The following is a 24,462-nucleotide window of genomic DNA, read 5'->3' on the forward strand; positions in this document are numbered from 1 at the left end:
TGACATTAGTTTTCTCACTTTTTTCTTTCGAAATTACTTAACTAAAAGTAACTATTTAATTTGCCATTTGTTAGGATTTTTTTAGCCAACTTTATTCACAGTAAGCAATTACTGAAAGTGAGAAAATCCGATTCACACATTATTTTAACATGTAAAGAACGTTTAACTATACATGTATTTAGTAAAAGTTAAACTTTGTTTTATAGATATTTAATACAATTTTAATCTTTGTTCTCTACTTGCATTTTGAGTAAATCGATTTTATTATCTTATAAATGTTTTTGAAGTTCCTTGTATTTCATCCTTCAAAACACTCACACATTCTTAAATAGTTTTCTCTGGTTATAAGCAGATCTAACAATCATCTTTCATGCTTACAAACATAAAAAGAAGCAGAGCTGACCTTAAGCAGAATTTTATTGTTCTATTCCACATATTATAGTACATACGTCATATAGCTTCTTCAATCGACTGGTATGATTCATCCTGCAATTTGAAATTTTTGTCAAAATAGTGGCATTTTACTTCAAAGCAATCTTTTTGAACATCTTCAGTCCTGAATGGCTTTCACGGTACCTGATTTCCCCAGTATTACTCCTCAGCTGAGTACCTTAGGCCCTCAAGTTGTCGACTTTTTCCCTTCGTAAAAAGAAATTTGCCAACACCAAAGGTTATCTGTACAAATGTAGGGATATTTTCTAAAACCAACCTCAGCTGGATATATTTCATGTGGCCATCTTTGAAACTTTTTTTTTTTTTTTTTGCCAGAGAAATAATTGCCACAAAATAAGTGGCATTTAAAACCACAATACAGCACGATTGGAGTGACTTAAAATTTATGAGGAAATACACAGGTTTCCTAATGAAAAACTTAGATATATAACCAAATTTTTTACCTCTTTATTTTGTAATTGCTTTCCTCACCTTCTTCCCTCCCGATCCACATGCCTTCGATAATTTCGATGCACTTCTGTTTTCCTTCACCGCGCTGGTGCGCCTGCACTCAGTAGCTGGAGGTGTTGGCTGTGCCCATTCACAGCTTATCCCTCTTGTCTGGATCGCCTTTGCCTGGGAGTCAGAGCTCACAAGGGTGTTTGGCACCACATGCCCTTCTTCCATCACTCCTCAGAGGTTGTTCCTGAGAGTGCCCCCTCCACGTGTCCCTCACACAAGAATCTCCATCTCAACTCTGCTCCTAAGACAGAAACAAGAGCAACTTACTTCAGAATGGGAGAAAGCTGTTTGGAGCTGTTTTGTTCTAGGTCTTGCCTCATGCCTTTGAACTCCTGTATAATAAGCAGAAGCAGAGGAGTCAGAGTGGCAGGTCTAAGGGTAGAAATCATTCTGGTTTGTTTGTGATCCATTCCATTGACATATAGAAAAACATATAAAGAATAATGTCCTTCCTTATAAAACTGTAATTACAGCAAGAAAATCACTCCAATTCTATAACATGACTGATCCCAAATAAATGCAGTTTTATAAAATTAAAAATAAAACAACTGTTATAAATTCTTCTTGCTGGAGCTATGTCTTCCCATTTCCAGAGGCACATTTTATTTTCCTTTTAGCATTAGGATTGAACATTCTTTTGACATTGCTGAAGATATTTCAGTGTAAGGAAATTGAAAGTATTTATCATGATGCTATAGAGAATAATAATAAAACCATATGAAAACAAAATAAAGTATCTTCAAAATAAAGACAAAAATCTCAATGCATGTCAATTAAATGCATTTTTGTTGAGAACTTACTCTGTGGAAATACCCCTCTAGCTGTTTTACTTTGGGGAGCTGCTAATTATGATTTTAACACAAAAAAATTAAGATCCAGATCTATAGATAAAAGCCTACAATTAACTATAATATAAGCAGAAAAAGAGAAGGACGAGTAGCAGCATTCTAGTAACAGAGGTAAAGAGTTGTGGAGACTTTGACCATTTGACTAAAAATTCAACATAAGTTGAGAGACTACAAACCAAGTGTGTGCTTTGTTGCTCGCACGGGAGCACTGACCTGTAATGGTAATCAGACCGTGCAGGCTTGCACAGCCAGGGCTAGCACGTGCTGTTCCTTCTGTATCTTGAATAAGCTTTGATGGAGGAATGGCCAGTGGAGAACATCTCTACTCAGAGATGTACAAAATTAGGAGAGGTCAAAGACATGAAATAACAACAGGCAGTGGGCACTCGGAAGGAAGAGTGCATTGTGAGGCAAATTTTCTTTCCACAGAATACGTGTATATTATAGACTTAAAAGAAACATTTGATTTTCTGATGTGTCTTAATTCTCAGTTCTATCCTAGGCTCACAAACTGCCTTTTCAATGTCCATACCTTGATCTGAAGCCAATTTTGAGTAGGTATTATCCTGGTTTTCTAACATGTCCTTACTGTATTTTAAGGCAGCATTTTAAGTCTAAGGGGAAATAAAGGCTTATAGTATATTAGCATCATTCCACCATCCTACATGAAAATATAATCTATTCCTTCTAAAGATGCTCGGCATCACTAATTTTAAGGTATATGAAAGTCACTTGTTTTGCCAACCAAGACCTTGGCTCCTAAGCCCCAGCCCAGATTCACTGAATTTCTTCTCTCTAGAGATGGAGTGGAAGAATTTGTTCTGTGCTTACCAGAAGACTCTGATTCAGATAATCAGCCAACCAGACTGAGAAACATTCTTCTTAACTGTACACCTTTAATTAATACATCCTATGCTGCCAAATCCTTAATAAAATCTCAGTTAGCAGTTTGCCCTGTGTGCAGTTCTGTTTTGGTAAGATAGCTGTTCTTGAGGATATTGTGTGGCATGTGTAAAATTTTGGGAAAAGAGCAAGGAGACATAAATGCTCCTTTTTCCAGTCACATTATTAATATTTTAGGAAACAACATTCTTGACATTGTAGAGTAGAGCTATCGAAAAATAGTCATGGTTCTCAAAAGCACAAAAGTGATTGTGTTTTTAGACTATCTTTTATGCAAAAATAAATCGACTACTATTCCAAAAAATGATTAGAAAGTAAATTTATATTCTATTTACATAAATAAAACAAGTAAGGAGAAAAATTCTTTAAAGGATAGCTTGTGTTCCACTGTAAATAACAGGTCTATAATATGAAATACATCAACTCTGTTTAGTCAAATAATTGAAGTGGGACTTATTACGTATTTCTTATAAAGAAGAAACATAAGAAAGTGACATATTTATACTTTTGGTACATAAAGGCATCAAATCAAGATGCCACAAGAAAGAATGTCAAAGGCCACATATATTTCCATACTTGCCAATATATGAAGTGTATTGATACGGTTTGTAAAACCTACCATACTCATGTATTGGTGATTAGTCAGTCCTCAACATCTCATTACCCATATCTTTAACAATCATTGACATTTTCTATCCCATTTATTGAAGAACCACAAAATTTGAGAGAAATTATTATTGTATTTTATGAAAGATGAGAAAGCATCTTTAAATAATATACCTGAAGTTATGTAACCAAAATGTGAAATAATCAAGTAAAAAAATCCAAGTTATTTTTCCATTGTTTCACCTCTGATTATCAGTGTTGAATGTTAAATGTGCCGCAGTAGATCTGTTGGCTCTGCTATCAAAGAGGTGTTAGTCTGAGTGAATCCTGGGGGTGCCCTTTGCTGGCTGGGTGACTGGGGTAAATTGTTTACTATAGAACTTAGGAATGCGTGTGTGTGCACTGGGGTTCTGGGAAGGAGTTTCAGTCATTACCAACAAGGACCTTGCTTTGTGCAGCTGGGTGGGTCCTGGGCCACTTGCAATCCCTGTGGACATCTCTGGCCTGGTCACAGAAACCCTTGTTTGTTTACCCAAGCCTGCCACACAGTATTATTGCTTCTTCGTGTTTCCTCACGAAGAAAAGTTGGGAAGTAATAATAAAATACTTCTTAAAAAAAACCTTCTTGTCTCACGCCTGCAATCCCAGCACTTTGGGAGGCCAAGGCAGGTGGATCACCTGAGGTCAAGAGTTCAAGACCAGCCTGGCCAACATGGTGAAATCCTGTCTCTACTAAAAATACAAAAATTAGCCAGGCCTGGTGGTGGGCGCCTGTAATCTCAGCTACTTGGGAGGCTGAGGCAGGGGGATCACTTGACTCCAGGGGCGGAGGTTGCAGTGAGCTAAGATCACACCATGCACTTCTAAGTGATAGAGCAAGACCCTGTCTCAAAAACTAAAATAAAAAAGCCTTCTGTTTTTCCTTTCAAATATGAACATAGTAATAGCTTTGTTTTTCAAAGATGTTGCAAGTGGTGTAAGTCAAGAACTTAGTACAAGTAGGTATTATTAAAACTACTATTAAATAGTAACAGTAATATTCCTAAGAAGGCCCTCCCTAAAAGTTCCATGTTTAGAAATAATTTTGCCCATTATTTGAGCTTATTATTATGTCTCGAGAATATAATATTTGATACATTTTACTTACAGCTACCAAGCCAGGCATCTAAGTGGTTTGTTTTACTAAATGTTAAATTACCATTAGCCTTTTAGATATATTGAAAATAGTATGGGAATATAATATTTGATACATTTTACTTACAGCTACCAAGCCAGGCATCTAAGTGGTTTGTTTTACTAAATGTTAAATTACCATTAGCCTTTTAGATATATTGAAAATAGTATGGAGCTATTTAGCTGGGCTATAAGAAATTTTTTATTTGTTGCCATAATCTTACCAGTTGTTACCATTATTATCCCCACTTTGAAGATACACATAGTAAGACAGAGACTACAAAACTTGCCCCCAGGTAATGGGCTAGTCAGTTGGAAAACTGGTATTCAAATCTAAGTGGTCTGATTCTGACTTGCAGCTTAAGCCCTCGCTACCTTGTACTATCGCCCAGCTGATCCCATGTCATATGCTGACCACCTATAACAGCTGACATGAAGATCTGACCTCACATCACATGCCAATCATCCATAACATCTTACATGAGGCCAGGAGAAAGAGTAATATGAAACCTAGGTTTGTGCCTTTGCAGTCACCAGAGAGGCATTAAAAGCAACTGACTAGCATTGAAGGACAGGTGACTTGGAAGCTGAGGTAATCATTGAGTCACCAGTAGGGACCCCTCACTAAGTGATCTTAGCCAGTCCACCCTTCCAGGTATTCTAAACTGCTCCACTGACTTAGTACATTTTTATTTGCTCGATCTGCAACAATTAACATAAAAATGCCAGGAAGCATACAACCTTAAGTAAAAGTAATATTGTTTTTCACTGGAAGCATTGTTAAAAAATTTAATGCCTGAGAGTAATGCTTAATAATATTTAGACTTCACAGAGTTTCAGTATCTAGACTAAAATAGAATCTTCTTCCAACACTATCACTCAAAAATTAGTGAATAAAGGGAAGTCAATGTTACCAGTTTACTGGTCAAATTGAGCTTACAACCCATGCCAATTTAATATTAATATTATTTGATGTGCTGGTGTGATGAAGAAATTTTAACATTAAAACTGAAATAGTGAAGGAAACATGAATCAAGTGAAAAAGCCCAAATTTTATCAAATATAAGTCTCCTCTATATATAAAGGAAGAAAAAAGCTCTAACAAAACTTAAGATATGTGTAATTTTAAGCCAGCAGTAGTTGCCTTGATATGCAATTAAAACAAAATAAGAAAGTGTAAACTTTTTATGAACATGAAGTTAGAAAAAGGAGCACAGATTTCCTTGAGCAGTGTTTTGAAAGTTGTTTTATAAGAATGCTTATTCAAAAATATTTGCAAAAAACTGATAAATTAAAAACACTTATGATTGTGCTTGGCACTCATAAAATACTCCCTAATTGAATGAACTACAGCTGATTTTTATTTTTTCACTTAATTGGTTAATTATAGTTACAGTTTTTTTCCCACTTTTTCCATTCTTGAATAAATTATGTTCTGTCACATTCTTATCCTTTCCTTCCATCTCCCCTCCTCATTTTAAAATATGTTTTCACTAGCATTCTTAGTCTCAATGATGCCTTTCTTAACTTCTTATAGCATTCTATTAATAAATAAGTTAACCAATACAACTTTAGTGTCCATAATTTGGACTTCTTCTCATGGTATTCCATTAAAGTCTTTTGATCATTTAGGGGAAAAATAATATACCCCAGATGAAAGGGGTTTGAGACACAGAAACTCAAAGCACAGAAGAAAAAAATTACGTTGAATATTTATCTTCCTTTCAGGACACATTATCATGCTCGTCGTGGCCGACGTCTCCAGGCTTGAGGTGGGAGAAGCGATGGTGCGACCTCAGACTGATCCCTCTACTTCATTCGCGCTTCTCTCAGTATGTGCCTGGCACAGATTTGAGTCGGTGAGTCCGTATTTAGGAGTTATGATTGTTTTGTTTATTAAAAAAGAGACCTTTTAGAAAACCTTTTAACATATCACAATATGCCTTATGATTTTAGCATGTTTTTGATAGTAGAAAGAAGAGCTTCAAAATAATAATCTAACAAAGTTAAACACTTATTATTCTGATGACAAAACCACAAGTTAAAGCCTTGACTCTGCTATTAACTTATTGTAATGGATTCAATGGACTCAACAGATAGTTTTATTAAGTTTTCCTATTTCATATTTGTTAATTGTTTACTTCTCAAGAATATTGCATAGTTTATTTATTTATTTATTTATTTATTTATTTATTTATTTATTTGTTCATTTATTTTGAGGCAAGGTCTAGCTCTGTTGCCCTAGCTGGAGTGCAAAGGGGCAATCTTGGCTCACTGCAACCTCCACCTCCTGAGTTCAAGTGATCCTCCCACCTCAGCCTCCCGAGTAGCTGGGACTGCAGGCACATGCCACCATGCCCAGCTAATTTTTTGTTTTGTTTTGTTTTGTTTTTGTAGACATGGGATTTCACCATGTTCCCCAGGTCGTATTGAACTCCTGGCCTCAAGAGATCTGCCTGCATCAGCCTCCCAAAGTGCTGGGATTATAGGCATAAACCACATGCCCAGCAGCACAGTTGGTCTAAATTATAAGTTTTATTTTCTGCTTTTAATATTCTTATATTATTATCTATTTTAGTAAATGTAAGATAAGTAGTGTCCTCTTTTTCATTCTTGAAACTTTTTTTCTCTTTTTATCTTGGTCAGTTTTGCTAAGGAGTTGTACATTTTGTTGATTTTTTAAAAATGATTAATTTGGGACTTTCTTGAATCTCTTAACTTACATGTATACTTTATGAGTCTCTGCTTTTTCCCTGATTGTTTCCATTTCTTAAGTTTTTCAGCTTGAATTTTTGTTCTTATAGCTTTTTGAGAGATGTAAGTTCCAGGGGTTGGGAAACTTTTCTGTAAAGAGCTGTATAGCAAATATTTTATGCTTTGCAGCCCTTAATGTCTCCGTCACAAAGTACTCAACTCTGCTCTTCTGGCACAAAAATAGCCATATACAATATATAAATAAATGAGCACACCTTTGTTCCGATAAAACTTTTTCACAAAAACAGGTGGCAGTCTAGATTTGTCCCATAGGCTGTAGTTTGCCAGTCCATTTTGATAATTAATTTTAAGACTTTTATTTGTTAATATATGTAGTCAGATCTTCACATTTCCAGCAAATACTGTTTTAGTTACTCCTGCAAGTGTAGCATTACCTCTTGATTTATTTATAGTATTTTTGAGTATATCACTTTGCATAGTTTTCTGACTGGTTGCTCGAGGTATTATAATATGTGTAGGTAATATATCACAGTCTACTGGTAACGTTTTACCACTTTGAATGAAGTATAGAAATGTTGCTTCCATTAAGATTCCTTTATCTTTCCTGTTTGTAAAGATATTACCTTAACTTCCTATATATACATCAAACACCATATTGGGTGGTATTACAAGTTTTGCTTCAACCATCAAATAAGATTTTAAAAACTCATGGAAAGGATAATCCATTATACTTAACCCAAAGTATACCCATCAATGATCTTTCTGAATTTCAAAGCTTCTTTTATCGCTTCCTTTCTGTTTAATTTTTTTAGACATTCTTTAAAGGTAGATTTGCTAGCATCTAATTCCCTTAGTTTTCATTTATCTGAGAGGATACAGACCTTGGAGTTGACAGTTCTTTTCTTTCAGTACCTAAAATATGTTAGGCATTAATGTCTACTGTCATTCAAATCAGTGTCCCCTGTAAGTAATATGTTCTTTCCCTCTGTCTGCTTTCAAGACTTTTTTTTCTTTTCTTTTTTTTTAGTTTCAGAAGATTAATTATGACGTATGTTGGCACACATTTCTTTAATTTCTCCTAAATGGGCTTTATTCTGCTTCTTAAATCTGTATGATTATGACTTTCATCAAATTAGGAAAGTTTTTGACCTTTATTCCTTCAAACACTTGATTAGTCCCACTTTCCATTCTCTCCCTCTAGATCTCTGCTGATGCAAATATTAACCCTTTTATTATTGTCCACATGTCACTGAGAAACTTTTTAAAAAATCTGTTTTCTTTCTGTTAAACAGATTGGGAAAAGTTTATTGATCTGTATTTATGTTTTCAAATTTTATTTTCTGTCATTTAACTCTGCTCTTCAGCCAATTCAGTATTTTATTTTTTGTCGATTTATTTTTTTCAGTTCTAGTTTATCCTTTTAAAAATAACTTCTTTTTTAAGTTTTTTAAACTATTTTTATTTGTTTCAAGAAAACTTGTAATTGCTTGTTGAAGCATTTTTAGGATGGTTACTGTAAAATCCTTGTGAGATATTTTCAATATCTCATTCATTTCATTGTTAGTATCATTAATTCTTTTCTCATTCAACTTGTGATTTTCCTGGATATTGATATGACATGTGATTTAACAAAATCATACTAGACTTTTTGGATATTAAATGTTGAGATTCAGATTACTATTTAATCTGGGTTTTGTTGTTGTTGTTCTTGTTCTTCTTGTTGTTGTTTTTAGCAGGCAATCTCTTTGTTGTGAGGACTGGGTGGGTGTATATGTTAAGTTTCCTACTGCACCATGCTGACACCTGGAAAGGGAGATGGACAGGGCTATTCATATTTCTTGGTTACTAAAGGCTGGAGGTAGAATCTCAGCTCCTCATGGAATTCTACCGACATAAGGAAGGAAGTGGACGGATAGGTGAGGGCAACTAGCTCCACCTCCCACCACCTCATTCCACAGTGGTGATGATGGTGGAAGAGACTCAGCTCCTGGCTGGGCCACACCTGTCAGCATAGAACGGAGGCACAGTACTTGCCCCATCTCCCACAAGCCCATTTATTCTAATTGCTGCAGGTGAGTATGAAGGTTCAGCTGTCCATGACACCTCACTGACACTACCCTGGCAGGGAAATTGGAGCCTGCTTCTTTAAGGTCTAGGATGGAAGACCAGCTTCCTGTTAAGCCCTGCTGAAAATCTTGTGAACAGGGAGACAATGGTTCCATTGGTATTTGACTGGATTTGGGCAGGTATTGCCAAAAGGTTTTGTTTTGTTTTTAGTGTACCCATTCTCTAGTCCTTTAAAAAGTAGTTACAGATTTTTATTGGAGGCTTTATGATTTTAAAAATCTTGCTGTTAGCCATTCAGATTGGAGGTTTCAGAGGGTCATGTCTAGGACATGCAGGAGGAAAACCCAGGGGACTCAGCACTTTTTTTATCCCTGTATTTGAAGTCTTTAGCCATTCATGCTTACCTGTTCACCTCACAGGGGCTTCCCATACTTTTGTCATGTTATGTGTGAAGTTCTTTAGTTGCATTAGAAAGCATCTGATAAGAATGAGGCCACTCTGTCTTGGCCAGAATAAGAAATCCACAACTATTGATATTCATGTATTTTAAAAAATTCATTTGATAATGTTTTATTTTTTGTTATCATTACTTCTTTGACCTATGGACTATTTAAAAGTGTATCACAAAATTTCAAAATATTTTGGGATTTTTCTAATTATCTTTTTTTGCTATTTCTATTTAGTATAATTTCATGCTAGATGATTTCAATCCTTTGATATTTGTTGAGGCTTGAATTTACTCAGCATATACGTTATTTTGGGAAATGTTTTAAATGTATTTATAAAGGATGAGTATTGTCATTTTTTTAGTGCTGTGTTGTACATATTTCAATTAGGTCATATGTGTTCATTAGAGGCTCTGATCCTCTGCATCATTCATGATTTTTTTCTGTTTATTGTATTAGGTTTTACATAAACATGGTAAAGTGTCCCACTATGATGGTAGATCGGTGTGTTTCTCTACATTGTTGAGTCAGTGTTTGCTGTATATATTTAATTATGTTGTCAGATACAAGTAGATTTAGAATTTTTATAAATTCCTGTTATATGATGCTTGATAATTATGGCATTCCTATACCTTTGGAAATGTTTCTTGCCTTTAAGTCTATCTGTATTAGGATAAATAAAAAACAGATTTCTATTTATTAATATCTACTTGTATATTCTTCTATCCTATTCTTTAAACTTTTATTAGTCTTACTGTATAAAATATGCCCCTTCTGCATTAAATATATATGTATATATACACATCTATGTATTATACATATATTTAGAATATTCTTTTTTGTTTTTAATCCAAAGTAACAAACTTGGTCATTAAATCAAATTAGTCTAGTTACCTTTAATGTAACTACATATATATTTTGATTATACCATCTTATTTTTTTCTATTGAAAATCCTAGCTTTTTAAAATTAAACCTTTTATTTTGAAAAAATTGTATACTCACATGCACTTGTGGGAAATAGTATTTTCATTTACTCTTATTATCCCAAATGGTATCACGTTGCAAAACTATAATACAATATCCCAACCAGGGAATTGACTTGACAAAATTCACCACTCAGATTTTACCTGTGTGTGTGTGTGCATGTTTATTTCTGTGAAATTTTATCACATATGCATGTTCCTGCATCCACTAACGCTGTCAAGTTTTGTATGAACAGTTCCATCATTGCAGGCATTCTCCTGTAGTCCTTCCATAACTACACCAGCATCCCTCCTGCCCTCCTCTGTCACCACATTTCTAATCTCTGACAACCAATAATCTGTTCTTCACCTCTGTTATTTCATCATATTAAGAACATTATATATGATACTATATAACCTTATTTAATTCAATTTTCGAAGCATAATAGATGCATAGTTTTAGAATACATGTGATCATTTAATACATCCATAGAATTTGTAAAAATCAAGTTAGTATACTTACAATATCCATCATCTTAATATTTGTCTTTTCTTTATGTGATAACTGTTCAAATCCTTCTTTTCTAGCTATTTTTTAAAAATATACAATAGATTATTTTAAACTACAGTCACCTTACTAAGCTATTTAATACTAGGTCTTATTTCTTATACTAAACTATATATTTGTATTCATCAATCAACTTCTTTTCATTCTCTCTCTTTTAACTTTCCTGGTCTCTAGTAATGAACAATTTACTAGCTTCCTTAATGAGATCAACTTTTTTAGCTCTCACTTAAATATGAGTGAGAATATGGAATACTTGTCTTTTTGTGCCTGGATTATTTCACTCAATATAATGACCTCCAGTTCCATCCATGTTGCTGCAAATGACAGAATTTCATTTTGTTTTTCATGGATGAATAATATTTTATTGCATATGTATATATACATATATATATATATGAATGTAGTATATGTATACTACACTTTCTTTCTGTTATTTTTATTTTTATTTTTTTTGAGACGGAGTTTCACTCTTGTTCCCCAAGCTGGAGTGCAATGGTGTGTTCATGGTTCACTGCAACCTCCACCCCCTGGGTTCAAGCAATTCTGCTTCAGCCTCCCTAGTAGCTGGGATTACAGGCGCACCCCACCATGCCCTGCTAATTTTTTGTATCTTTAGTAGAGATGAGGTTTCATCATGTTGGCTAGCCTGGTCTGGAACTCCTGACCTCAAGTGATCCACCCGCCTCGGCCTCCTTAAGTGCTAGGATTAAAGGCGTGAGCCACCACAACTGGCCAAATGTATACTACACTTTCTTTAGCCATTCATGCACTGATAGACACTTAGGTTGATTTCACATTTTGGCTATTATGAATATTGTTGCAATAAACATAGGAGCACAGATGTCTTTTCAATATATTGATTTCCTTTCTTTAAAATGTATACCCACTAATGAAATTGCTGGATCGTGTGGTAGTCTTATTTTCAGTTTTTTGAGAACCCTCCAAACTGTTCTGAAGTAGTGGTTGTACTAATTTACATTTTCACCAACAGTGTATAAGGATTCCTCTTGCTCCACATCCTCAACAGCATTTGTTATTGCCTGTCTTTCATATATAAGCCATTTTAACTGGGGTGAGATATCTCATTGTAGTTTTGATTTGCATTTCTGCGATGATTAGTGATATTGAGCAGTTTTTCATATACCTGTTGAACAGATATTTCTTCTTTTGAGAAATATCTGTTCAAATCTTCTGCCCATTTTTAAGACAGATTTTTTTATTGTTATTGAGTTGTTTGACTGTCTTGTATATTCTGTTCAGTAATTCTTTGTCAGGTGGGTCATTTGAAAATATTTTTTCCCGTTCTGTAGGTTGTCTCTCACTTTATTTTTTTCTCTTGTGCTGCAGAAGCTTTTTTGTTTGATGTAATAACATTTGTCTATTTTTGCTTTGGCTGTGCTTTTGACGTCTTACTCAAAACATCTTAGCCCAGACTAATGTCCCAGAGCATTTCCCCAGTGTCTTCTTCCAGCAGTTTCATAGTTTCAGGACTTCGATTTAAGTATTTAATCCATTTTGATTTTATTTTTGTGTATGGTGAGGGATAGGGCTCTAGTTTTATTCTTCTGTATATGGATCATCAGTTTTCCCAGCAACATTTATTGAAGAGACTGCCCTTTCTCCAATCTTGCCACCTTTGTTGAATGTGAGTTGGCTGTAAATGAGAGAATTGATTTCTGGGTTCTCTATTCTGCTCCATTGGTCTATGTGTCTGTTTTGTTGTTGTTGTTGTTGTTGTTTTCTCCCACAGGATAATTTCCTGGAGATTCTTCCAAGTAGTTTTGTTTTTTCAGTTATTCATTCCTTTTCATTTCTGAGTGATATCCTATGGTATAGATGTAGTACATTTAAGAAATTCGACCTTTGAAAATATCTAGGTTCCTTCCAGTTTTTGACTATTCTAAATAAAGGTGCTATGAATATTTGTATATAGATTATTTAGAAGCATACATTTCCATTTATTTGGATAAATGCTAAAAAGTGTAATGAATGGGTTATATTTTAATAGTATTTTAGTCTTTTAAGAAGCAGCCAAATTGCTCTCTAGAGTGATTGTCCAATTTTACACTCGCACCAACAATTTAGGAATGATTGTTTCTCCACATCTCTGCCAGCATTTAGTGTTGTTGCTTTATTGAACCACTTTAATGGGTATGTAGTGACATGTCCCTGTGGCCTTGATTTGCATATTATAATGACACTGAGCATCTTTTTATGTACTTATTTACCATCAGTGTATCTTCTTTGGTGAAGCGTCTGTTTATGTCTTTTGCCCATTTTGAAATTGATTTGTTAGATTTTATACTGTTGAGATATACATATATCTCAAAGTCCTTTTTCTCAACACAAGAGTTTTTGTGCTGTTTTATTTCCTTATCTCTTGTAATAATTAGAAATGTTTATTATTTAATATTCCCTCTATTCAATTTTCATATATACATGTTTTTGTTATCATTTAAGTTATTGCCTGAACATTATCACAGAGCCATATATGTATAACTATTACAGTTTAACACAATTTATATCAATTTCAGAAAATGTTAGAACTTTAAGACACTTTAATTCCTTTGTTTTTTCTCATCTTTGGGCATATTTTTGATATACTTAAAAACGTATGTTAGATATTTCAAAATATATTATTGCTTTTGTATAACTACTCAAACATATTCTATTTTTAATCTTCTCATTTCTTTCTTTTGGTTCTATTTTCCTTCTACCTTAAGAGCTCTCTTAATATTTCTATTAAGAGAATGTATATTTTTTAAAAGTGTACATTTATTTACTTTTTGATTTAAAACAATGCAGTTACATTATTTGAAGACATTTAGCTAGAGAAATTTCTGACAAGAAAGGAATTGTCTGAATGGGTCCAGATGACTCCTTACATTTTCATTTTTATGGCATTCAGCACATCAACAGCTTCATCAGCTGAATTAATTACACTCAATACACATGACAGCAATAAGCGGTTACAAACATAGCACTATTCAGAATGGATTTCATAGAGATTCACGTTCAAGAGCTAATTTATTGTTTACTCATTCACTCAATCAATATTGACTTAATATCTGTAAGTGGGAGACATTGTGCTTGACTCTTTCTCTGAAAAAGCTCACAGACCAGTGGTAGTAGATTCAGTGATGGAGTGGGGGGGGGCAAGAAAAGATAAATAAGTGATTTATACTAGATTCATGGATGAATAATATACTATTGCATATATTTATGTATATATGAATGTAATATATGTATACTACACTTTCTTTAGCCATTCATCCACTGATGGACACTTAGGTTGATTTCACATTTTGACTATTATGAATAGTGCTGCCCATGATTACAAATAAAGAAAATTATTTAGCTTGGCTCAAACATAGGATATTATTTCTTGGTTGCTTTTTTGCCATAGCCTATAATTTTAACTTCAGTGATGTAATACCTGTCATATTTAATTGCAACCAAGTTGTGTTACAGTCATGTACTATTGTGCATATGTAAATTAAAACATCATGATATTTTTATCAGTAATAACACAGTTTATATTTATCATAATGTAATGACCCTGATTCAGATATAAATATCTGCTTTAAATTTTGAAGTATGTTATAATATTGCAGTGTCAAGGGCATTAGAATAAGAGATAAAGATTGTTAAAACTGGCTGGTCTTTTAATCTCTTCAAGCTTTATTTTTCTTATATGCAAAATGAGCATATAAATATGTGCACCTGTCAGTTTATATAATATTATATACATATGTTATATAAATATATATATATATTTGAATTTGAGAAGTATAATTTTGAGGAGTACTCTCAGTGTTTAGCATACTTTATGGCTGAAAGTACTCAATAAATATTTATAAAATGAATTTTAATGAAAAAAGTTCATGTCTTAGTTTTTCCTTTAGGTAGAATTATCTTCTACTGCATGCTTTTTAAACACTATGAAAATCGATAATATTGAAAATAGGCTTTTGGACTTTAAAAATTCTCAAATGACAGTAGAATTTCTAGTTTTCTCCCAGAGTGCACACACTTGTTTACCTTGAGATGAAGACGTTTCAGATGGTGACAGGTTTGGCACTGGTGGATGAAATTTAGTATCTAAACAGTAGGCAATTTTAGTGGTTATGAGAATTGTGCTTTTAATAACACAACAATCTTAGCAAATGGGTCTCTAACAATAAAGCGAAATATGAATCTGACTTATAGTAAATACTTAATTCATGGTTGTTCATTGAAGGAGGGGAACCTACAGGAATGTATATTTTAGGGGATCTGAGAAGGAAGCACAATCAGTGAATGTGTGAAGCAGAAAAAAGTAGATAGGAAGAAAAAGAAGAAATACTATCACATAAGGGTGTCATAGAAGTTATTTCAATCAGGGTTTTAAGGAGAAGAAAGTTGATTGTATCAACTACAGAAAAGAAATACTGAAACAACTGAGGAACAGTGATTAATTTGGGGATGACTTTGGATAGAATAATTGTAGAAGCAAATTGATAAAAAATAGTTTGTGAGAAGAAAGATATTGACAGTAGAGAAAGGAGCACAATGTGTAAGAGTATATTCATAAAATGTGATGAGGGGGAGAGGGGAATATAAAATTTAAGCATATCATGGTGTTGGTTACTAATTGAGAAGGAAGACTCTTTTTTATTATTATTATTATACTTTAAGTTTTAGGGTACATGTGCACAACATGCAGGTTTGTTACATATGTATACATGTGCCATATTGGTGTGCTGCACCCATTAACTCATCATTTAGCATTACGTATATCTCCTAATGCTATCCCTCTCCCCTCCCCCCACCACACAACAGTCCCCAGTGTGTGATGTTCCCCTTCCTGTGTAAACGTGTTCTCATTGTTCAATTCCCACCTACGAGTGAGAACATGTGGTGTTTGTTTTTTTGTCCTTGTGATAGTTTGCTGAGAATGATGGTTTCCAGTTTCATCCATGTCCCTATAAAGGACACGAACTCATCATTTTTTATGGCTGCATAGTATTCCATGGTGGATATGTGCCACATTTTCTTAATCCAGTCTATCATTGTTGGACATTTGGGTTGGTTCCAAGTCTCAGTCTGTCACCCAAGCTGGAATGCAGTGGTGCAATCTCGGCTCACTGCAACCTCTGCCTCCTGAGTTCAAACAATTCTCCTGTCTCAGCCTCCTGATTAGCTGGGATTACAGGCGCCCACAACCATGCCAGGCTAATTTTTGTGTTTTTTAGTAGAGATGGGGTTTTGCCATGTTGGCCAGGCTGGTCTCGAACTCATGATCTCAAGTGATCTGCCTGCTTAGGCATCCCAAAGTTCTGGGATTATAGGCATGAGCCACCATGCCCGGCAGAGAAGGAAGACTCAATGGCAAAGGTGCTCATAAACAGAAACAGCACCCACGTCTGATGCGGCAGCTGCCCTTGCAGTTTCATCATCCTGATGTGACATGTGGTTCTCAAAAGTGGATACAGAGGTTGAATTGATTGCATTCCCATTTCACAGATTGGTCAGGAGGTCCATAAGGACTGGTCTCTGTGTAACTCAGGAACAATAAATAATTTTTAGAAAACATCAACTAAATACCATTAAGACCCTCTCCATAAGTCATGCAAGTATTCCTTCATCTGGCATAAACCTCTTCACTTGTTCTTACACAATTATGTAGGGGATTAAAAAAGAAACTGCCATAATCCCCTTAAAATATATGACTCTCTTTGGAAAAGTCCACTCTTCCTTTGAACAATTCTAGATGAATTTTGTATAGTTCTTTCAATCTAGGGCAAATTATCTTGCCAAAGAGTCGCTCTTTGTTTCATTTCTCCAGTTTATTATAACACAATTATTTAATGATATGAATTTATTAATTAATATTAATTTTAATTTTTCCATAGCCAGAGGAGGACAGTATTCCAGGGTGCTTGAATATCTCTGGAAAACTGAACAATAAAAATAAAAATAAATAACCCTTGAAGAAGTATATGTATTCTGGTAGGCTTTAGCCACAGAATAAAAAATTACGTTTGATTAAATGATCGAATATATATTTTTAAAGACCATAAATTTTAACCAAATATAGGTTAAAGGTATATAATGTAGTGCTTCTACCGATGTCATGAGATATTCAAAATTTGCATGGCAATGCTTTCTGCTTCAAATGCCTTAGAGATGGCAGGATTCAGGAATAGAAGGACAGAGAAATTATGGAAGAGCTGTTATGTGACTAGGATTATCCAGGAAGAGATAAATAACATGACGTCCGGGTAAGCATCTGCATATGTAATACCTGCTCCTGTGAGGGTAGAAAGGTAACAAAGTAGACAAGAGCGACTAAGGATCTTGGGGTCCCAGAGATCAATTGTACTGGAGCTTCTTTGCACAATTTATTACTTTTGCCAAGGAATCCTGCTATGCCAGGAAGAAAAGGGTATTCATTTAGTTAAACTGGAGTTATTGAGGGCTGGGAAGTAGTAAGATTGGAGTGACTGGAGGTCACAGTGACAGGAAATTCTAAAATGAAAAATAACCACATAATTTGCGTGGATGAACAGGAAGCTCAGTGTAGGCAATGCAGCTAGATCCTGAATAGATATATGAACTAGGGTAATTGGAAGGGCTAAGAAAGATCAGAAAAATAATAAGGTAATTTGGTGATGATAGAAAGGAAGAGGTTATAGTTAAAGAACAGAAATGTGAGAATTCAAGTCTGACAGTGGAGCTGTCTTGGATAACATCAGATCTCAAGTTAGCAAAAGCAGGAGATTGCTAAAGTAAAGTGGAGATGGACTTGTTTGTTTTTGTTTCTTACTTACAGATTAAAGATTCCATGCACTGTGCTAATGCTATGAGAGGTATAAAATAGCATATATGGCTTTTCCTTCAAGGAGCTAGCAGCTTGGTAAGATCGAACAGTATTTAGCAGCTACACAAACATGTTTAATACTGCAGAGAACAAGTGTTGCAATAAAGGAATCAGGAAGTCTAGGGTCACTAAAGTGGAAGAGATTCATTCCAAATACATGGGTTATAGAGAATATCATGGACTAGATGGCACCTGAGTTAACTTCTTAAAATTTGAAATGGATTTTGACAGGTAGAAATAACACAACTGGTATTTTTAACAGATTTTTCAGTTGTTAGGAAGTCCAGTCTATAGTCTTCAAAATACAGCCTGAGGTGTGCAGAATATGTGTTGCCTTCTTCATTTCACAACCAGAGGAACTGTGGGTTAGAGAGTTTCACGGTGTTAACTGACTTGCAAGGACATCAGAGATATTGAAGGAGCATAGATGGGCATTTCAGACAAAGGAATAATGGGGAGAAAGACGCTGTTGCATAAAGTGCAGGACTTCTTTAGGGAATGATGAGTTATATGGTTTCAATTCATGAAACAACTGCTGAATTTAAGATCTGGAAAATAAGTCACAAAAAATGACTTGAAAAAGCTCCTGATATATCTAAACAGCTTAGGTTTTATGCCTGAAAAATTAAAAGAGATGACACGGCAGTGAACCAAAGTAGTGCACACAAGGAAGAAATAACTCAGGCTTGCTGTGTGTGGATTACACTCAACAAGACAGAGTAAAATGCTACAGTCACAAACCCGAGGGGCCTCTTCTTATTTCTTTCTTTCCTTCAGTAACTTCCCCCTACCAATTAAGTGATAATGAAATCAAGTAAATGAGTCAATGTTCTGTCTTCTCACACAGGGCCACTCTGTGAGACTGATTTTTCTCATTGTTCATTTTGTGTACTTTATTCTCTCTTTTTTCCATATCCTTCATCCCACAGAGAGATATTTCTAAAATATAAACATAATCCTTTTCCTCCAGTGCTTCAATGTCTCCACTGGCTCCCCTGATGCTCAGGATCAGGGAGAAAAATTGCAGCAAGATATGTGAGTTATCACTGATTACACCTTGTCCAATCACCAACTTCATGGCTTGCCTCTTCTTCAGATCCACACACAATGTGCCAGACAACCCATATTTCTTTGGATATACTATGCTTTTCATGCCTTGGACGTTTGCTCTTGGATTAATTGTCTCCTCTCTAAAAATTTTGCTTTCCCTTACCTGCCCCAACCAAGCCATTCCACTGCTTAGCCCAATAGGGTGGAGTAGCTTTGATTCTACTCACTCCTTCATAATTCATTTTAAAAAGCAGTTATTGAGTCACATCATTTCTAATGCCTTTAAGGGGGAAATTATACATAGAACTTCAGCCATATGTGAAAGTACCGGGATCCACCAATTACTCATCAAATCCTTGTTAAATCTGTAAATTGTTCTCATTTTTTAGGGGAAATTGAGGCACAACTAAGTGAACTAAGTTGCTTCATCTTCACTCTCACTAATATATGTTTATTTCAGTTTCATATCATTTCAAGTTTTACCAGTCACAGTCCTTTCCTCACTGGTCTAACAGGACCACCCAAGCCACACAAATCTAGCCACTGTGGTCCTCTATGTGGAGTTGAGCAGTGGTTCCTTGCAGACTTTAAGCCCACCTCATTCTGAGCCTGCCTGTTTTTCCATGGTGAGCTTCCAGAACTTATGCTCATTCCAGCCACCCCAAACTTTTACATTTTAGTCTCTGCAACTCTTGATCCTTGTGCATGAAAGTACATGCCCTCATGTGGGGTTAAATCAACAATGAATCAAAACAGGAATCACTAACTATATTAATTATAAATGATGTATATTTATTTGATTGCTTATGTTAGGTTGAAAATTATTCATGAACTTGTATAGTGAGCAGTATATTTTTCATTCAAGGAAGACTAAATTTGTATTTTAAATGAATAAACCTACTTTGAGATTGAGCAACATTTGAAAATACTTTTTACTGCCAGAGCAGTTACCAAGAATCTTTAGAAAACTGTATAAGTGGAGAGTGGAAAAATAAGCCTGAACAAAAAACTTCAGACTAACTCTTCAGTGATGTAATTTTTTTTAGTATGTGTGTATATATATATATATGACACATAATTTTGTCTGGGTATCCATAAGTTTACTGTTAATGCTGTAAAAGTTTAATGTCTCACATTACTAAATTAATGGGTAATGGAGTCTATCAATTTCATAATAAATATTAACTATTTTTGTTTATATTGAGTTAAAAAATCACATTTTCTAAAAGCTACAAGTAAAAACAAAAGCACTGCAGTTTTTCCCTAGTGCTTGATGAGACAATAATTCTATGTGGGGACATTTTCTTTTAACACTGAAATATTGCAATCAAGACCATATTGATGGATTATTCAGGGGAATATTATGCATAGAACTTCATCCAGATATTAAAGTATTTAGATCCACCAATTATTCAGAAAATACTTGTTGAATCTGTTCAGTAAATTGTTCTCACTTTAGATGAAATTGAGGCCCAACTAAGTGAGCTAATTTACTAATAACCTTCTTTACTTAGTAATGGAGGCCCCAGATAACTGTAATTTTTATGATCAACTTATTCTATAAGAGGCCATATGTAATAAAAAAACTGTTCAAGTATTTCACTTATGTTCATAAAAGAGTTTCCATATTTGAAAAGTTGAAACAGAATGTAAAAAGTGATATGTATTAACGTATAAGCCTAGTTTCATAAAAGATCAGCCCCTCAGAATTATTCCATGTAGGGACTATGTAACATCTATAATTACATAGATTGAAGATTTGATCTAAGTGTATTGACTTTTATTAGCTAAAAAATCTAGCTGCTATTATTCATTTAAAGCAGAGAAGACAAATATGATCAAGATATGTTTAATTTATGGTACATGAAGCAATGGTTATAACCAGAGAGTGGAAAGAAATATGTATTACTAAACTCCAATTATTTCTCATTTTCTATGGATGGTTAAACTTCTGTCTGAATACTTTAAACATCTTACTTGCCATTATACATCAGAATTAAAGCTAAAAATATCGTGAAATTATAACTTTGTTTTCATTCAATATGTATGCTGTCACAAATTCAAACTAACTTTATTTCAAAAAGATGGACAATAGTTACACTTCTGAAATTCTTTTAATGTATTTTTAAAAGAAAACAAAAATCATATCTGAGCACATCCCTGTTTTCATTATAAAGTGCTGTGTCCAAGATATGAGAACCAGTTTCTCTAAAAATATTAATAATTTGAACCCTCAGAGTCGTGGATGCCCAAGGCCTTACCATGTGCCCAGTTCTGAGACAGGAAGGCAGAGTGGCATAGACCTACCAGTAGACCTGAGCCAGACATGCTCTATGGGGTTTTCTTTGTTTGGGGAATAAACTCATGTTTTATATCCAAAAATGTCTAGTTGAAGAGCCAGGAAAGGTGTTTGTTTGGAGAAAACATACAAATTTATACATTTTACGTAGCATTTTGAATACTGAATTGCAAAAGTTTTCTGTTACTTCAAAATTGACTGGAATTGAAGTATAGTTTGTGTATTGTGTTGCACAACGAAGTAATTCTTAAGCCTGAGACTTTGGCTGGCTTCCATCCATTTTGGGATTTTATCTATTCCTGTGCATTAAGTTTATATCTAAACATTGCAATATCTGGAAGTAAGGAAGTCATCTGGAAGTAACGAAGTAAGGAAGTAAGGAAGCTATAGGAAACACTTTTAAATTCAATAGCACTTTTGTGAACAATTTTAAAAGGCATCATTTAATTGTCTATGACAACAAAAACAAAAGTCAATAAAATACTGTCAGAATACTTAGACTGATCATAGCATTTTAAGAAAAAGTTTAATATTAAGAAATTGGCAACATCCATGCAAATGGAGAGCATGATCATTTAGACCTGGAAAGAAGGTATGAACCTCTTGTTCCAAATCATCTTTGAGAAGATGAACAGACTGAGAATGAGGGTGGAGAACAATGGACAAAGTGCTGCCACTCATGTTATCAAGTGACTTTTTAATATCACCCTTAATATTTTATTGCCTCTTTTTACGATCTTTCTAAGTCAGAAAATGCATTGACAAATGTTAAAAGGAGACAATGGTAGCCAAAACAATAAGTAAACTACGCAAAATGTTATAGCAAACTGGGAAAAGAATGCATCTAAAATTTCTTAGATTCCCTTTTATTTACATATTGTATGTTTTAGAAGTCAAAGTTTCTCCATAGTTACCTGAATCTAAAGATGCTTCCTACGAAATTGAAATTGTATGTCATTTGGGTCTATCTTCAGTGTTTCATTTAAAACAGAGATGCTTATACAGTCAGGTAACCAAATATGAATTTGGAGGCTGATATTTATATTGTATGAAAGATAAGTTTTTCAACAGATATATTACGAGTTGCAAATAGATCAATGACATGATGTTTTGATCTGATTTGTTCTGAACATCTGCAGGCAGAATGCCTTTCAAGTCATTGCTGTGGATGGGGTCTGCAGTGGGATTATTCAGTGCCTCTCTGCTGAAGACTGCGTTGACTGGCTACAAGCAATAGCAACTAACATTTCAAATCTCACAAAGCACAATGTAAGTAATGATTCAAGGAATACCTAGCTAGGGTTTCTCAGGCTTTATAAAATCCTTCAATATATATGTAACTTCACATCAACTGTTTGGTGTTCTTCTCAGAATGAGACATTCATTGTGAAAGCTATTCTGGAATACTTATTGTAAGAAAATTGAGAGTTCTAGCCCAATTTATGAGTTCAATAATACATGTAGATTTCCATTAACAAGCATCATAAACCCCTACATTACTTAAGCAAATGAAAATAAGTGGTTAGCATATAATCACTAAATATATTTAAATAAAAGCATTCTGGACTAATATAGTACTGGATTTCAAGACAGCATTATTGATTTACCTTTAGTGATCTTAGAATTGCAGCTAGGAAGGTTTGAGGAGTAGTAGGCTAGGAGGAAAAGAATTAGCATAGAGACTAAAGGGAACAGTCAGAAGATTGCCATTGTCTCACATTAGGTAGAGCCTGGTCTGTATTATTAGAAATGGCTTCTCTGCATTTTCTCTCTTTCCACTACAACCGTTTCTTCCTTCCACATTCCTGTGTCTCTTTATTGTAACTATCGTCTCATTATTTTAACTCTTTAATAACCTAAGTAATTCTTTCTCCCTGTTATTAATACTTTTATGAGAAATATAGCCTAACAAAATATACAAAACCATAAATCTTACCTTACTGAGTGTCAATCTAGGTATCATTAATGATAATTATTTTAGAAAAAGTACTTGTCATCATCCATGCCTTTGTGTTAATTCTCTCCTCAGTCCACAATTGTTCCATGCGATGTTGAGGCATTTCAGAAGTCCTAAGGGATAGGATATCAGGAGTCTAATATACAAATGGTCAAGCAGAAATACAAAACTCTGTCACCAGCACGTGAACACACAAAATTGTTCTTTTGTAAATGACCCTTCAGATCCAAGTATCCTTGCACAGAGTAGACTTTGCTTTGAAACCTAAGAAAGGATTGTGGCCACTATACCTTTCTAAAACGACAGGAGGACCACTAGCCAATAAAGGCAACTGTCTAGTTTCCAGTCTATGGCTATTTCAAACAACGCCATCATAATGGCCATGCGTATGGTGATGGGATCCTCTGGGAATGGGGTTAACAGTCATGGGATATGTGCATGGTCAATTTTACCAGGCAATGCTAAGTGTTTTCCACTTGGCTGTGCAATTTACCCCTCACTCTTGGTGGATGATATGTTTCTTTCTATAATCTTCAAAACTCTGTGTCACCCTGCCTTTTGAATTTTTGGTTATTTGATACATATGGAAATGTGCTTCCAATGTGAATAAAAACATATTTTCCTTTTTTTTTTTTTTTCTGATGGTTCCAGGATAGGTGTAAATACGCCAAGCCTTACCCAGGGTCACCCCTCAACAAGGAGGCTAAACATGGGTTTGTCTAGCTTGGGCAAGAGTGAGCTCTCACTCCCAGCCCACCCTTGCTAATCTGGTGTTGTCACCCTGTTAGAGTTGAGGTTGCACAAGAGGGCATAGGTTTCAGAATGACTGAAAAACAAAGAAAAAAATAGAAAAGAAATGCAATGTTTCTCTAGGGATTGTTTCCTCTCCTTCGACTGACTTACATGGATGCTTCTAGAGTTAAACACAGAAAAATATCTGAGAGTAGGGAATTTACTATGGAAATGATTAGAGTTTCTTAAAAACAAGATATGAAATTATATTTGTGAGACAAATGTAATTGTGTTCTTTTGAAAGAACAGAATGTTAAAC

At 34.5% G+C, this 24,462-nt stretch overlaps 1 protein-coding gene across 1 annotated transcript in view; it reads left to right on the plus strand.

Annotated features, from left to right (window-relative positions):
* The window catches only part of SNTG1 (syntrophin gamma 1), an 875,063-nt gene that overhangs the window by 620,852 nt on the left and 229,749 nt on the right, over positions 1-24,462 (plus strand). Inside the window, exons 11-12 of the mRNA XM_063726650.1 lie at positions 6,213-6,343; positions 22,594-22,723. Coding sequence (XP_063582720.1) covers positions 6,213-6,343; positions 22,594-22,723 — 261 coding nt within the window. The remainder of the gene's footprint in view (positions 1-6,212; positions 6,344-22,593; positions 22,724-24,462) is intronic.

The sequence above is a fragment of the Pongo abelii genome, chromosome 7 (genome assembly GCF_028885655.2).
Source record: "Pongo abelii isolate AG06213 chromosome 7, NHGRI_mPonAbe1-v2.0_pri, whole genome shotgun sequence".
Lineage (NCBI taxonomy): Eukaryota > Metazoa > Chordata > Mammalia > Primates > Hominidae > Pongo > Pongo abelii.